We start from the raw sequence: 14,280 nt of genomic DNA on the forward strand, positions 1-14,280 counted from the left end.
GTTAGGGGGCAGAATAATCTATAGCATCAACATACACACACATACACATACACGCAGAACAAATCGAACTCACGCTCCAGGTGGCTGCAGTTGTAATCGATGCTGTATCGAACCCATACCCCAAAAATAAAAACGCTCTCCGATGGCTTCAGCCGAAGACCAACAACACACTGTTTTCCACACATGCTGCTCCCCGTCACTTCCCATCTGGTTTATAATTTTCGTCTTTTGGATTGTCGTGCTACTGGGCTTATTACAACTCCATGCCTGGTGTCTCGTCCAATCAATCATTACCAGCGAAGGTTTTCCTGCCACACTATGCCACACCAATTATTGCACTAAGAGACATCCTGCGCTATGGTTGTTGTGCCCGGTATCTGCTGCAAAGAGCCTCTGCTGAGAGGGGCAATGGCGGGCAAGGCATAATCCTCGATCAGAGTAAAAGAAAGTCTTGAGATTGTTTGTTGGTGAGAGAGATCGAAGGGACCTTCGCAGTCTCTTTGGGACTCTCGTGTGCTTAGGATGATCTCAAGGCGTTCAAAAAAGCCATAACTTCGGTTACGTTAAAGCTGCACTGCATCGACCGCATTCAGAGACGACCATTTCGCTTACCAAAACGGCACACACACGCGGGCGCACACACAAATACACATTTACGTAGACGAGCACACGTAAGGTTTGAACGCCTATCGCCGCCCTCCCTACCATCCCATCCCTTCATTAAAATATAATGTCACCTCGTCGATAATTGGGCCAAAAATTTGACAGGGTATACCAGCCAACCAACGTATATATTTTTACAATTTTTGCATCTCCATTCGTCTGCTTGCAAGCCGCACACAATGACTGTATTTTGCTAAAATCTAACACTGCTCCATAGAGCCTTAGGTGAACTAAATAAAACTAATAGCAATATAATTTAAAATAACTCCGTCCCCAGCCTTACAAATATTGCTTGAAACGTAATCAGGAGTGAAAATGATGCTAGAGTGTGGGTGTGTGTCTGTGTGTGTACGTTTTGATACTAATTTTTTCTCCATCTTCCATCCAAAATATTGCTGTACTAGATCCTTCTGGACCTATATCCGGCCTACAGAACTACCATGGCTACACCGTACCCTTTTAAAAGATGGTGGATGAAGAGAAGGGACATGAAGGTGAGCGTGTGGGTTAATGTTGTGTGTGCTAGTGGTGTGAGATGGTACGTCGCTTAGTCATTACCATTAGCATTTGACAAGTGAGATCGATCATCGACTAGACCGGCCATGGTCATAGGAGGAATAGGCTGGAATTGTTCCGCAATCAGTGAAATGTGGCGACACCGGACTGGGAAGGAGTGCGCCAGATGTTCTGGTAGTGCCCATCAGGCATTGGTCGTCCAGTGGCCTTCGATAGCAGGATTCGACTTCGCATCTCTTCATTCGGCAACGGACTCGCCATCGCCGACGGCGGTTCAATGCCATCCTTCATGGCCGTTAGCTGCTGCTCATCGTCCTTGTCCTTGGTCGGGTGCATAGTCGAACCATTCGAAAGGATCCTGCCGCCACTGATCGACGATTCCGTACCTTCCCTCGCACCAGTGCCAACATTCTTCACACTCCGCGCGACTAGATCTCCTTGGTCTTCATCGTCGTCATCAGAGATGATGATTGCTCCAGTGTTATCGCCCTGATGCGCCGATAACGAGGAATTATGGGGCTCCCCATTAACCGCACTGTCAGTGTCTACTGGTCGTTGACCACCGTTGCGCCACACGTTCTGGTGATACGGGTGCAGCAGGTCGACGTATGGTCGCAACACTGGATGCTGCTGCCGGATCAACCGCAAGAACATCTGCTCGATCATCTCATCTTGCGCTGCAGTTGCTACTCCAGCCGCACTACCGGCCGAATTTGTTGGTTGTGGTGCAACTTGCACAATAGCTAGCATGTTACAAAAACCGTCACCGGTATGTGCAGCATTCGCTGGTGTTCCACCGTTTTGCCAAACCGATTGATAGTCCGGTTGCAGCAAATGAATGTTCGGTACCATCGTAGGATGCTGCTGGTGTACCAGTGAACCCAAGATTCGCCTAACGAGGTCTTCGGGCAACGTTGAACGCATTGTCGGCCGCACCTGCAGGGTCGGCGGTACTGCCGTCTCGGACTGGGAGATATGCCTGATGCATTTCGGAGCGTTGCTGCCTTGGATTGGCATGCGTCTGGTCTGCGTAACGACGGACGCTTCCGCCGACGGAGAGGGCCCACCTTCCTGGCTGGCTAATGCTGACTGCTTGGTTCGATGCTGGAACTGATTGAGGTAGGTGGAAATGTTATTCGCAATGGGGTTGCTCGTACTAGCGGCGCCGCTAGTGCTGCCGTTGCCCGTGGTGATCATGTGTGGTTGCTTTTCCTGCGACCGATTGTCATGAAGAACCGACAAATTCCCGCTAATGCTCGTTATACTTTGCTCTATCGCTTGCCTAATCCTAGCAGGTAATCCTAGCGTCGGTGGTATGGATGAAGAACTGAGAGCACCCAGATTGACCATAGTACCATTGCCCGAGTAGGTAGAGGCGTTCTCTATCGCATAGTTAGAAGAGCATACAGCCGTACTACCAACGGTTGGGGGGGTCGATGAGTAGGACGATTCCGGCTGTGGTGGTGACGAGATTACGGGCGCAAGAACACCACTATCACCACCGCTAGGGTCCCGACGGCCGGTAACGTGGCATACGATCACTCCTGGAGTATTGCAAATTACCGCATCCGATCGATTCTCTCTCTCCTCGCCAGTCGCTAAGGCATCCGAGTGAGGGACTGAAGCTTTTCCACCATCACCATCGTTCACCATCGTAGTGCGCTGATCCAGCTTCATCTTCCACGCGTGCACCAACTGTCTGGCCTCGTCGAGCGTGATGCGACGCTTGGGTAGTGTTCGCTTTGGGATGAGTATCGCATTGCGGGAGGTGGAGACATTACTAGCGGATGAGACCACCGGTTCGAATCCTTGCGCCGGCGGCATTATCGATTGATGCTGGTTAGCCTGGGTAGATGCATTTCGTTCCATTGCCGAATTGGTGCCATTAGGCGTGCCTGCAGCATCATTCATTGCCAACGTTGATACGGAGGTAACACCACAGCTTCGCCGCCTTACAGTACGCTGTTGAACACCCGCATCCTGTCTAGCGTTCGGTGCATCCTGCTGTTCGTTCGCTCTTACCTGGCCCTCACTTTCGCCACTGTCGCTGCTGTCACTTGATGCGCTCGTCAGGATGTTACCGTGCGTGCTATGGCGCCTACTTCGACTCCTTCTGGATTCGGGCTGGCTCTCAAACGACTTGTTTTGATGCACCGCCTCTGTTCCAGGCATGGCCACCGCCGGAAGCAGGGGATGTGGCTGGACCTGCGGGGCGGCTGCTTTGGACGCTGCCACCTTTTCGCGTTTCACTTGCGCCGTATTGAGACGATTTGTTAAAGTTATGGCCCTGCGCCCGGCTGGAGGATCCATCGAAGGGCGCTGTAGTTGTGCCAATGGACCCAAGCTGTTTTGAAATAAGGCTGCTGGGACTGGTCCGCATTGCTTCCGATTACCACCACCCTCCGAAGGGACTACAGCTTCATATTGTTGGCCAGTCGTGCGAAGCGCAGTTGAACGTGAAGACGAATGATTGCCGATAATGAGTTGATTTGGATCATGCCGAAGACCACCGTCGATTCCGTCCTTCGCGATCGCACTATCAGAACAGAACGAATTTGTTATCGTGGTGGTATTGCAGTTGGTTGCTGAGCTGCGGATAGCCGGGAGATCCACGTCCTGGCTATCGCTAGACGGACCCGGTAAGATGCTGGCATCTGTGCTATGACGCCGGCTTCGAATCGATACGGAGGACTGTGTTTGACTGCTTTCAAGCTGCTGCGTCTCGACAGCCGGCAGATCATTCTTTTCTATCATCGCCTCAACCGTCGGTGGTATGTCCCGGGTGTGCGTTTCGTTGCGCAATATCAACCTTAAACGTTTTGCGGGATTTTGACGAGGCGGTGATACACTTCCGACGCGCCATTGCGGGGGAATCATCGTTGGAGCAGACTGTAAGCTGGAGAGCGAACGCACGTTGTTACGGAATAACCCAGCTGGTGCGACACCCGGTTGCGGGCCTTGCGGTGCAATTGTTGCATCGGCAGCACGACGCGCGCTCATCAGCGACGAAGATATGCTAAACGCCGACTGATCGGATTCGTGGACACCCAGCGGTCCGTCGTCGCCCGACGGGAACCCGCCCTGGCTGTATGCAGTGACGGAGGAAAGGTTGGAAGAACAAGACAACTGACGGCGTCGTTCGCGCTTCTCCAGCTTTCGCAACCGGCGCGCTTCCTTTGACGCTTTGTGGCGCTTCGAGTGCTTCTGCGACATTCGACTGCTGCAGCTGCTGCTGTACGAGGTTAGATCTTCCTCGTCATCCGCCAACTCCTTTCGCTTTCTTTCCTCCCTTTCTTCATTTACTTCAACGTCATTTACAGCTTTCTGCTGATGCGGCAACTGACCATTCTGCTCTGTCTCCTGTTCGTCAAGCCGCAGTCGTCGCTTTTTACGTGGCCGTCCACGTCTCTCACTGGCATGCTCCACCTCCGAATCACTGTCCAGCTCTCGGCCGATGCCCTCTGTGCGTAGGATTTCATATTCGCGTGGAAAGCTACAGGGATTCGTTCCATGGTTTTCGCTAAGATTGTGCCCGGATTCAATGATTTCATCGATCACCGGACTCCGTTTCATGCGTAATGTCAACTTCACGCGACGCTCCGGTGTACTTAGCACCGAATCCGGCACAGTCGGCCTCTGCTGCTTTGGTCGTTGCGGGGACGAGAAGTTGCTGCTGCCGGGAGGTTTCGATGGCGCGGACGACACCAATTCGATTGCGGCATGGTGCTGCGCTGACAGTGGTTGCTGCGATTGCCGTAGATAGTGGCTGCCCTCGAAGTTTCCTCGTTGACTAGCACCATTCTGCACACCTTTTGCTACCTTTGGCGTAGCGCCAGCGATCCGGGTGGTGGTGGTTAGCTTCTGGTGCCTTTGAGGGTCACCCACTCGGGCGGACAGATCTCTTAGTTCCCTCTGGTGTCCATTTGTTGCATTAGTATCGCTGCTGGAAGTAACCGTATCGTTTCTCGCCGAACGGATAATTTCGGACAAGCACAAATCGTCCTCATCATCCTCATCATCATCATCGGCATCATCATTGTTCTCCTGCTGTTCTTCTTCGTTGCCCTCTTTCCATCTGCTGGCGAGATTTGCGCGCGCACTGTTGTGCATCCCATTTCGCTTGTCTGCATCCTGTCCTGTGGTGTGCCTGGCAGTGGCCACGGGACAGCCAGCGTCAGCGACAGTTTCGGCAGTCTTGCGCTGTCGCGGTGTCGCGAAATGGCGTTTGGTGCTCTTTAGCAGGCCAACCGCCGCACTAGTGGTCGACGTCTGGTCTGCCCTCTTCTTCTGCTTCCGCATCCAGTCATCTTCAGTCGTATGATTATCATCCTTCCCCTCCATCTCCGCCACTCTCCTTCCGAGCTCCTTATCTTCATCCTCGACGTTGCGTTTTTGAAGCTGCTGTTTTCGCCGGTTGCCCCTATTGGAGCTTTTGTTTGCCAGTGTTATCGCAGCTGACGAGCCAACGCCGTCGTGTTCTTCACCCCCACCAACCAGACCCGACTTTCGGCGTGACATGCGGCGGGTTACGATGCGGCTACCAAAATCGGGAACTGTAGCAACCGACAGGGGTGGCGTGGGTGCTGTTGCTGTCACAGTCGTTGCTACATCGCGGACATCATGTTCACCACCATCGGTCGCCGAACAGGCAGACGAGCTCAGCAAACTCAGGGAACGTGATGCCCGGCGGGTGACAATACCATTGCTGGAACCGGAACTAGACGCCACTACAGCGCTTGATTTCGACTTAGGTCGCGACACCTTCACTTCCACCGTGGTACCGGGCTCGGCGGGCGTTGTAGCCACTGGGATACGTACATCATTGCTAACTCCTCCACCGGCGCTGCTGCCACGGCTTCCACAATCTTCCCGTTGGCGAAGCATACCACGCGTTACGCGAGGGCTGACATCATCCGGCACAATCGAATCCGTCACCAGCGAGGGCGAACATTCGTCGGTGGAACGCTTCCGTTGGCGCCGTTGCTGGCCTCTTTCGCGTGAGCCACGCTTCCGTCCGCCTTCAAGACGCTTCGGCGAGGTGTACTGCTGCTGGTAGGCCAGCTTGTAAGCCGCCATGGCACGCTCGTCATCCAGGGAGTCCAGGTTGAGCAGATTGTCCAGCTGCGAGTAGCCATCATAGTAGTCATAATCGTCAGCAACGATCGCTTCCACCCTAGCAGCGGATGGCACTGCACAGCTATTTCTTCGATCGCGTATGCTTTCCTCCCTCTGCTTCCGCTGGCTTTCTTCGGCGACGACCGCTGTCAGGCTGGCGTGCAAGCTATGGCGCCGAGTTCGGTTGCTGCGTTGCTCCACGCTGTTTGAAATTAGGATCGCTTTCTGCTTGGTTGCAGTCGAAGACTTTGTAGCTGTGGAACCACGTGTGGCGCGTTTTAACTGAGCCGCGGAGGTAGATCGCGCTTCGGCGTTCGCTACGTTCTCACGCAGTTCATCACTCTTGAGCGAATCATTGGCAGTTGTGCTGGTCCTGGTACTGGTGCTGGCGCTAGTGCTACTGCAGCTACTACTACTACTACTGATGGTGCTGGACGAGGTGGTGGTAGCGTTGGCGATGGTGCTGCTGTTAGTACTGTTGCGAGTATTGCTAATGGTGGCTGCTGCTCCCGGGCAATAGGAATGCGGCTGGTGGTGCTTCTGCTGGGCAAGCAACATTTCCGCATCGTACTTAGTCATGCCCTTCTCGCGCAGCTCTTTCATGGTAAGCCCGAGCGGTGGTTCCCTTCCGAGACCCGTCACCTTGCCAATCACCTCGCCGACGGCCGCTGCACCGGCAATACTACCGCCGTACACGGTGCCACCGAGGCCCATGCCTTTACTTTTCATACGATTCAACCGATTGTCGGTTTCGCGCAATCGATAGCGCACCGTTGATCCGGCCGGTATTCCGTTCACCCCGACACCACCCGGTGCAATTGTACTGAGGGCATCCGCGAGTCGCACACCCACTCCGGTGCCACCGTTGACGAGAGAGTTCACTGCACCGTGAGCGCCTAGCAGTGCCGGGTTTACCTCGGTCCCGTTACCGAGCAGACCTCGCGCGGCGAATGCTTCGGCCGCGCGCGCCATAAATGCACCGGTTCCCCGCCGTTCGCACGTTTCACACTCGCAGTAACAGTTGTTGTCACCGAAAAAGTCCTCCCCATAGAAACAGGTGATCTCCTCGCCTACCTCTATGTCACGCAACACCTCGATGCAAGCCGTATCGCGCCCGGTCGGTACGAACTTGCAGTTGGCCCGACAATCGTGGTTAATGTAGGCGGCCGGACCGAGCCACAGCTGGGCACAGTTTTTGCGGCAGCTATACATGACGGAGAAGTCGTTGCGACCGGGATGGAGCAACATCGCTTCCTCGCGCTCACTCAGCTCGGCGATGCACCCGACCAGGCATACGATCTTCTCGTGGCGCAACCATCGACGCGTTGAACATATTTTGGCTCCCTTCTGACCCTCCAGCGAGTACCGGTAGCACGGTTCAATCACGAATCCGGAATGCTGGTCGAACACACGCAGATACAGGTAGATCTGTAAGGGGAAAGATCGGAAAGGGGAAGATTCGGAGCGTACAATGAATCGACAGTAGTAGTCGTTACAACAATCAGCAGACGCAGCCGCGCGCTGCAAACTTACGTGGGTTTCGAGCCGCTTCAGCGCGAGCTTGTTCTTGTTCAGCACCGAGCGTGGCATCCAGCTACCAGCGAGCAGCTGCTGATAGCATTTGCTGTAGTTCTGTGTGCGGATGAACTCCTCGATGATCGTTTTGATCTCGTCCTTGTCTGCCTTCAGTGGCCGGTACTTGAGGCTCATTTTGTGCGTCTGGAATCCGAGTATCGTGTCGAGCACGAGCCCGGTAGCGAGATCATCGTTGTCCGACAGCTCTTTCGGTGTCATTCCCGTACCCGGGGCAACCAGGGCCACCCGTTGGCTGCTGCTGCGTGTAGAACCGCTCCCTCCGCCCGCCTGATGTCCGCCGCTCGTTGCGGCACTGTTGCCGCCCGAATGGCCTCCACCGGTACCGCCGCCGCTGCCGCCATGGCCCGACGATGACACGACCATCGCTTTGACTCCGCTGCTGCCGCCGCCGCCACCGCAGGCACTCCCCACTGCTGATGGCGGGCTGGGGTTGCTACCGCAGCCGTCGCCGTCGCCGCCGCCGCCGCCGCCGCCACCCCCGCCACCAGCAGCTCCTGAGCCCGTTGCCTGCGCCGGGCCGCCCGCCCTGCCGCCACACTGCCGGAATTTGCCCAACGGCAGGCTGGCAGCAACAAAGACGGAACGCTTCCGCTTCCGCGAAATGTCCTCGTCTCGTTTCTCGTCCCAATCGCGCGCCTGTATTCCTCGGTTTCAGCCGGCACTGCTTCGATCCGCCGGTCTGCAGCACTCGCCGACGAGAAGCTGAACCGTCCGCCGTGTTCCCGTTTCTACTGTTCGGTACACGCTCCTTCCCTCCAGCACCCCAGTATGGTTTGGTGGGAATGGGGGGGAATGGATTGGGTGTCCCGTAGCTTCTTAATCCCTTTTTTTGCTGCACGCACTTACACGCTAACCTAGGATAGGATGGAATAGTCTATCGAATGGACCGTCCAAGCACTTGTGCACTCACATACACACACAAACACACCCGCACGCACATCCGTATGCCTCCGTTGACATCTGATCGTTACTGCGCTACGCTCCGCTGCACAGCTGCTCGATGCCAGCGGTGTAAGTTCCAGCGCATACCATCATTCATGCTGCAGGCTGGAAATGGATGAAAATAGAAAGAAGAAAAACAACGTTTCAGTTAATCGAAGGATTTGTTACATGCTACATGGATAATGGATCCCGAAAGTGTGCCCATGCACACCATGCGCGAACAGAATTCGCAAACCTTTGCCATTTTCTATGCACATTCCCAATTGGCTTTGCACACGCAGCACCTTTTGCCAACAACACACACAGAAAGGGGAGAGTGTGAACGTACGTACATACGTACGAGATACCTGCAGATACTGGAGGCACTCTGCACAGGTTTTATCCACAGGGCACTACCGCTGCTGAAAACGGACAAACATTGCAGCCAACCAAGAGGGCAGACAGCAAATAGGTCAACTAAGAAAAGCACCGCGAAATTAATGTTTCGAAAACTCAGCCCCTGTACGCAGGGAGGCCCAGCTGAAGGAGCGTGTGTGTGGACCCGAAGGGAAAAACAATAAACTATTCCTTATTTTTTCCCCCACCCCCTCGAACACAAGAGTATGGCACCCCCTTGGCAGGAAAATTCGTCATCCATCCCCTGACCGACCGCGATAACGCAATTGCAGCCAGTATTGTGGAACAGACACACTCGACACAGCTGTCACGCGAGAGCTGTTGCAGTAGTCGAACTGGGACCGCGTAAACGCAGCACTAGCCTCGGTGGTTCGATGATCTGCACACCAAGAACCGGACCAGCGGGGACCGGACTCGTCGGAACGCGGTTGCGGGGTCGCTATAGTCCGCCCGCTGCCGAACGCGAACTCGCGGACGTACTGCAATCAGCACAGTCCAGGAGACATCCAGGGCCAATTCTGTGGGGGGCGAGAACGCTTTACGTCATTGGTTTGTTTGCCTGCGCAACCCTATCGTTCCGGAATCGCCTGCTACATAAATCGCACAAGCTCCACACACTGTTCTAGGCGCCATCGAATGGTTGTGTGCGTGGCTAGAATTGCGACGAAGCAGGCGCGCGGGCGCAACCACAGGGTGGCCCGTTAAAGATTTCCCCGTTCCGTTTGCCGTTTCGTGCTCGCGAACTACTTTATAGCATAGTTTTGTTTGAAAAATACCTCGTACATTGAATGGGTGCCACTCGATGAAACCCAGAGTACGTTAGTATATGACCACCGAGAATGGTACGATTATGTGATGAGCAACAACACGCGACCTTCGATTTGAGTTTCATAACGCTTTCAAGATTAAGAATTTTGTGGAAAGGAAGGAAATTTGTTTAAACATTCTTGCATAGGTTGCAATTGCGCTAGGAGAAAGAGGCGCACGGTTCTGCGACTGGCTGGAATATCGTTTTCCGTATCTTTCTTTGGCCAAAGTGAAAAAGAAAGAGTGGTAGAGCAGAGGAAGAAAGAGAGAGAATGATGGGAGGGATTGGGGGGGGGGGGGCAAAAATGAGCGAACGAGAGTGCAAGAATAAAGAAGAGAATCGCCAATCGTCTTTAAGTACCATCCGTTGTAGCGTTGTGTAGGGCAAGATGTTTGCTCCAGTACGTTAGGGTTAACTGCGATCTGGCAGCGACCCTCACCAGCAAGAAAGAATGGAATGAAACAAAAACATGAAGCTCAAGGAACAACCAGAAGCACGCAGAAAACTCGCCGTTAACACACGAATGGCGTAACGATGAAGTTTTGGCCGGTTTTAACTACAATCTGCTCGCTGCATCTGCCTCGAGTGGCCTCTCTTAATTGTCACCCGTTGTGCCGAGGTTCCGAGAGCAACATGCGAGACATGCGCGCACTGCGTGAGGCTCACTGTTATTGCTGCTGCTCATACAACTTTAATCCCTCAGTTTACCCCCCCCTAAGCGCTGAGACATCCCCATTCACTCCGAGGAGATGAGAAAAACAGAGCCTGCACGAGATATGGAAGAAAACTGCATCGCCTAATCAAGGTGCATCAAGGGAGACCGCCGCCAGACGATGAATAGAGCCTGCACGCGCGCACACATACACGCAAACACACGCGCACATAACGTATTCGATTTCATAGAACTATGTTGCACTTGGGTGTATTGCAGCCCGCGACCGGAACGGAATACGCGCACACGTACATCCACACAAACGGGCGCGCGCGCGCGCGCTTGCCGAGACACTGCATTCACGACGACGACGATGACGGGTTGCGGGTAGCTCCGCTACTGGTGCTGTTAGTTCTCACTTTCCACAGAAAAAAAAAGATGGGAAAAGGAGGCAGCATGCAAAGGGTCGGTCGGTCGGTCGGTGACGATCCCCCCGCCTTTCCTGCTATCTCCCCCGGTGCACCACGTCATCGTAAGCTCCAGCACAACTGCAGCGAACAGCCAACTGCACCATTGCTGCAACGATAGATGACTCAAAATGTTTTCGTGAGTTTTTTTTTTATGGAAGATGCACACCAGACAGACAGACAGACAGACAGACAAACCGGGGGGGGGGGGGGGGGGGGGGCGGGTGGTTTTGCCGATGCTGAACAGCCCACAGACATCGTGTCACAGACATCGTAGGGAGTTGCGGCTCTGTGCAGCCCCTCTCCAGCCTCAGCCAGCACCCCTTTAGCGAACTCGACGGTTGACTCGACTTGATGGTTGATTGATTAGGTGATTGGTTGAATTGGTACTGGTACGCCGTCCCCGGCCAAGTTCTTCTTGAACGCCTTCTTCTGATTCGTCTTCTTCTTCGTCTTCTACTTCATCTTATTCTACTGGCTACGCGTGTTCTACTTTGCTCTATTGGTTTTTCTTCTTCTTCTCCTTGTATCCTGCTAGTATCACAATCGATAAACTTCTTCTTTTTTCGCTTCTCCTGTAGAAATTTGGATTGGATTAGCAAGCATTCATTTGGGGGCGGGGGGGCAAGCAAGCGCAAGAAACAAACGTAGAAAGAAGAATCGTACTGTTCTACGAGTATCAACTGCTTGCGCACATCCCTTCGATATTCCACTGACACTGGGAACATAATTTTTTTCGATTTTCTGTTTTTTTTTTCTCCAGCCATTCACGCTGGAAAGCAAGCGATGGGTTCACCCTTGCTGCGAGCAGCGGGGTGGCAACGGGAAACCAAGCTACTGGTTTTAGTGGGTGGGAGAGTCCTACCCATTTCCTCAGGGTCTTTCCCAGGTTCGTACATAAATATTTCCATCTAGTTTTTGTTAAACGAAGAAGGCCAAAAAAGCGCAGGCGATGGAATTGTACGGCGGCCGAAGGATAGAAGGCAGCCAGTGGGGGTGGGGGGTGTTGAGGATCTGGCGAAACGAACGATAGACGAACCTGCAGAAGCGCAGGAGAGCGAGAGAAAGAGAGAAAGTTGTTCATACACGGAACACGCGCACTCTAGCGGTCACCGTATGCTGGCCACCGTCTGATGGCCATCATCTCGCACGCACATCGCGATCCCCTTACACACACACAGCACACACAGCGCACAGCACACGCAAAATAAAGGAAAAGAAACACTTCGAAAAGAAAAAAAAAACGAGCGAGCCACATCGCGAGCGAGGCATCACCGCAGAGGCGAGAGACACACAATCAATACCCAGCACACATGCGCATACACACACACACACACACATACAGTCACGCACTCTACCACCCCCAGTTTCCCAAGGGTGTACTATGATCGCATTTTCCGCCCGCGTGCATGCGATATCTGCGTTCCGCCAATGAATTGTGTACTCGAAGAACGAGCTCGGCGAGAAAGATGGCGCACGCCCCCTTGGGTACGGCGACAATGACAAGGATTGGGAGGCACGAGTGTTGCGTACTGTGGCCGCTGGCCAGGCGGAACATTCCGTAAGAATTTTTCTCTTGAGCATAAACACTCACGCACCCTTTTTCGCTCGCTCGCTCGCTCTCCCGTCGTCGTGCCTGTCAACGATGGCACTAACACAAAGGTAGTCTGTAGCGTGCTGCACGCAACCCAACGCAGCAGCAACACAAACTCCCTATTGTTCTCGCTTCCCAACACGCTCTCACTGTCAACTACTAGTTGGCTGGCTGAGCACAAATACAATTGTTTGCGAGAGTGAGCTTTATGCTCTGCTGCTGCTTTATGCTCCGTTCTATGCGTGCGTGCGTGCGTGCGTGAACCAATTGGTTCCAATAGCACACCACACACACACACCCTCTTGCACACACACAAACATGCGAGCGAGAGTGTATGAGTGGTTAGCTAGCTGGCTAGCTGGCTGGCTGGCTGATTAGGAGTTATGGTGCCGTTTGCAGCACTCTCTGTCGTAGTAGTTGGCTCATCAGAGCAAAATGGAATCCAGCATCGAAACGTTCTATGTTGCGTGTACGCACCATCACCCCCCCCCCCCCCCCCCCCCCAAACTGGTGGAGTATATGGGATGGCGTGGGGTGGGTGCGGTTGAAAAACATGTTTCACGGAGCGGACGAACACCATCAAACGCTCGCATAGTTCGCCAACACGCACACACACACCGACTGCTCCGACACCATGAAACGGCGCTACGATGACGGCTGTGGTGGTGGTGGGGTGGCGACACCTCGAAAGGGTTACGCTCTGTTCAGTTCATTGTTGTTTCTGACATGCTCGATCACCTACAAATACATAAGATCGTACACCAATGGCTGGTAATTAGTTTCAAAGTGAAGAGCACACTACTACTACTACGACTAGTACTATCTTCCACCAGCATCAGCGCCATTACTCATATGTGCTACTACTGTTGAGCGAATATGGTCATTCTTTTTGGTAGGTAAGACATTATTCTCTCTCTCTCTCTCTCTCTCTCTCTCTCTCTCTCTCTCTTTCTTTCTCAATCTGGCACGCTCTCTTCATACAATAAACCGATTCCCCCTTTTTCGCCATCAATGGTTGTCAAAGCAAGCGGGCCTCATACCCACCCACACCACAAACACTCACTCCACTGTTTGGGCGAATGGAAAATGCCCTCACTCCGTTCTTATGCCAATATTATGCAGCAGGTCCTGTAGGGCGGGGGTGTAGCAACCCTTACTGTCTGTTGACTTCGCTGTGCCCGTTGCCGATGCGATCGATGCGATCGTCGTTGAAGGTGGTGTGTGTGCGTGCGTGCGAGAAAAAGTCAATCATATAACGCGTACAAGTCTCTTCCACCCCCTCCCACACCCGCTACATGCCAGTTCCAACACCCGCTCGACAAAAAAAAAACACACACACACACTTGTCCACTGGCTTTCCACCTTTTTTACACACTTTAGCACAACTCAGTCACCCCGCGGACAATACGTTTGATAACGCGAAGGCCAGCCATTAGCCAGCGCACGGCCAGCATAGCCGTGCATTACGATAACTGCGGTTCTGCGGCTACTGCTTTCGTTCCTGCTGGTTCACGGTGCGCAACACACCTGG

At 53.6% G+C, this 14,280-nt stretch overlaps 1 protein-coding gene across 1 annotated transcript in view; it reads right to left on the reverse strand.

Moving 5' to 3' along the window:
- LOC126575999 (serine-rich adhesin for platelets-like) overlaps positions 1–14,280 on the reverse strand; it is a 28,459-nt gene that overhangs the window by 13,467 nt on the left and 712 nt on the right. Inside the window, exons 2-3 of the mRNA XM_050237093.1 lie at positions 7,828–8,937; positions 1,312–7,722 (exon numbers count right to left, since the gene is read on the reverse strand). Coding sequence (XP_050093050.1) covers positions 1,312–7,722; positions 7,828–8,253 — 6,837 coding nt within the window. The 5' untranslated portion in view covers positions 8,254–8,937. The remainder of the gene's footprint in view (positions 1–1,311; positions 7,723–7,827; positions 8,938–14,280) is intronic.

This window comes from Anopheles aquasalis, chromosome X, assembly GCF_943734665.1.
Source record: "Anopheles aquasalis chromosome X, idAnoAquaMG_Q_19, whole genome shotgun sequence".
Taxonomy (NCBI): domain Eukaryota; kingdom Metazoa; phylum Arthropoda; class Insecta; order Diptera; family Culicidae; genus Anopheles; species Anopheles aquasalis.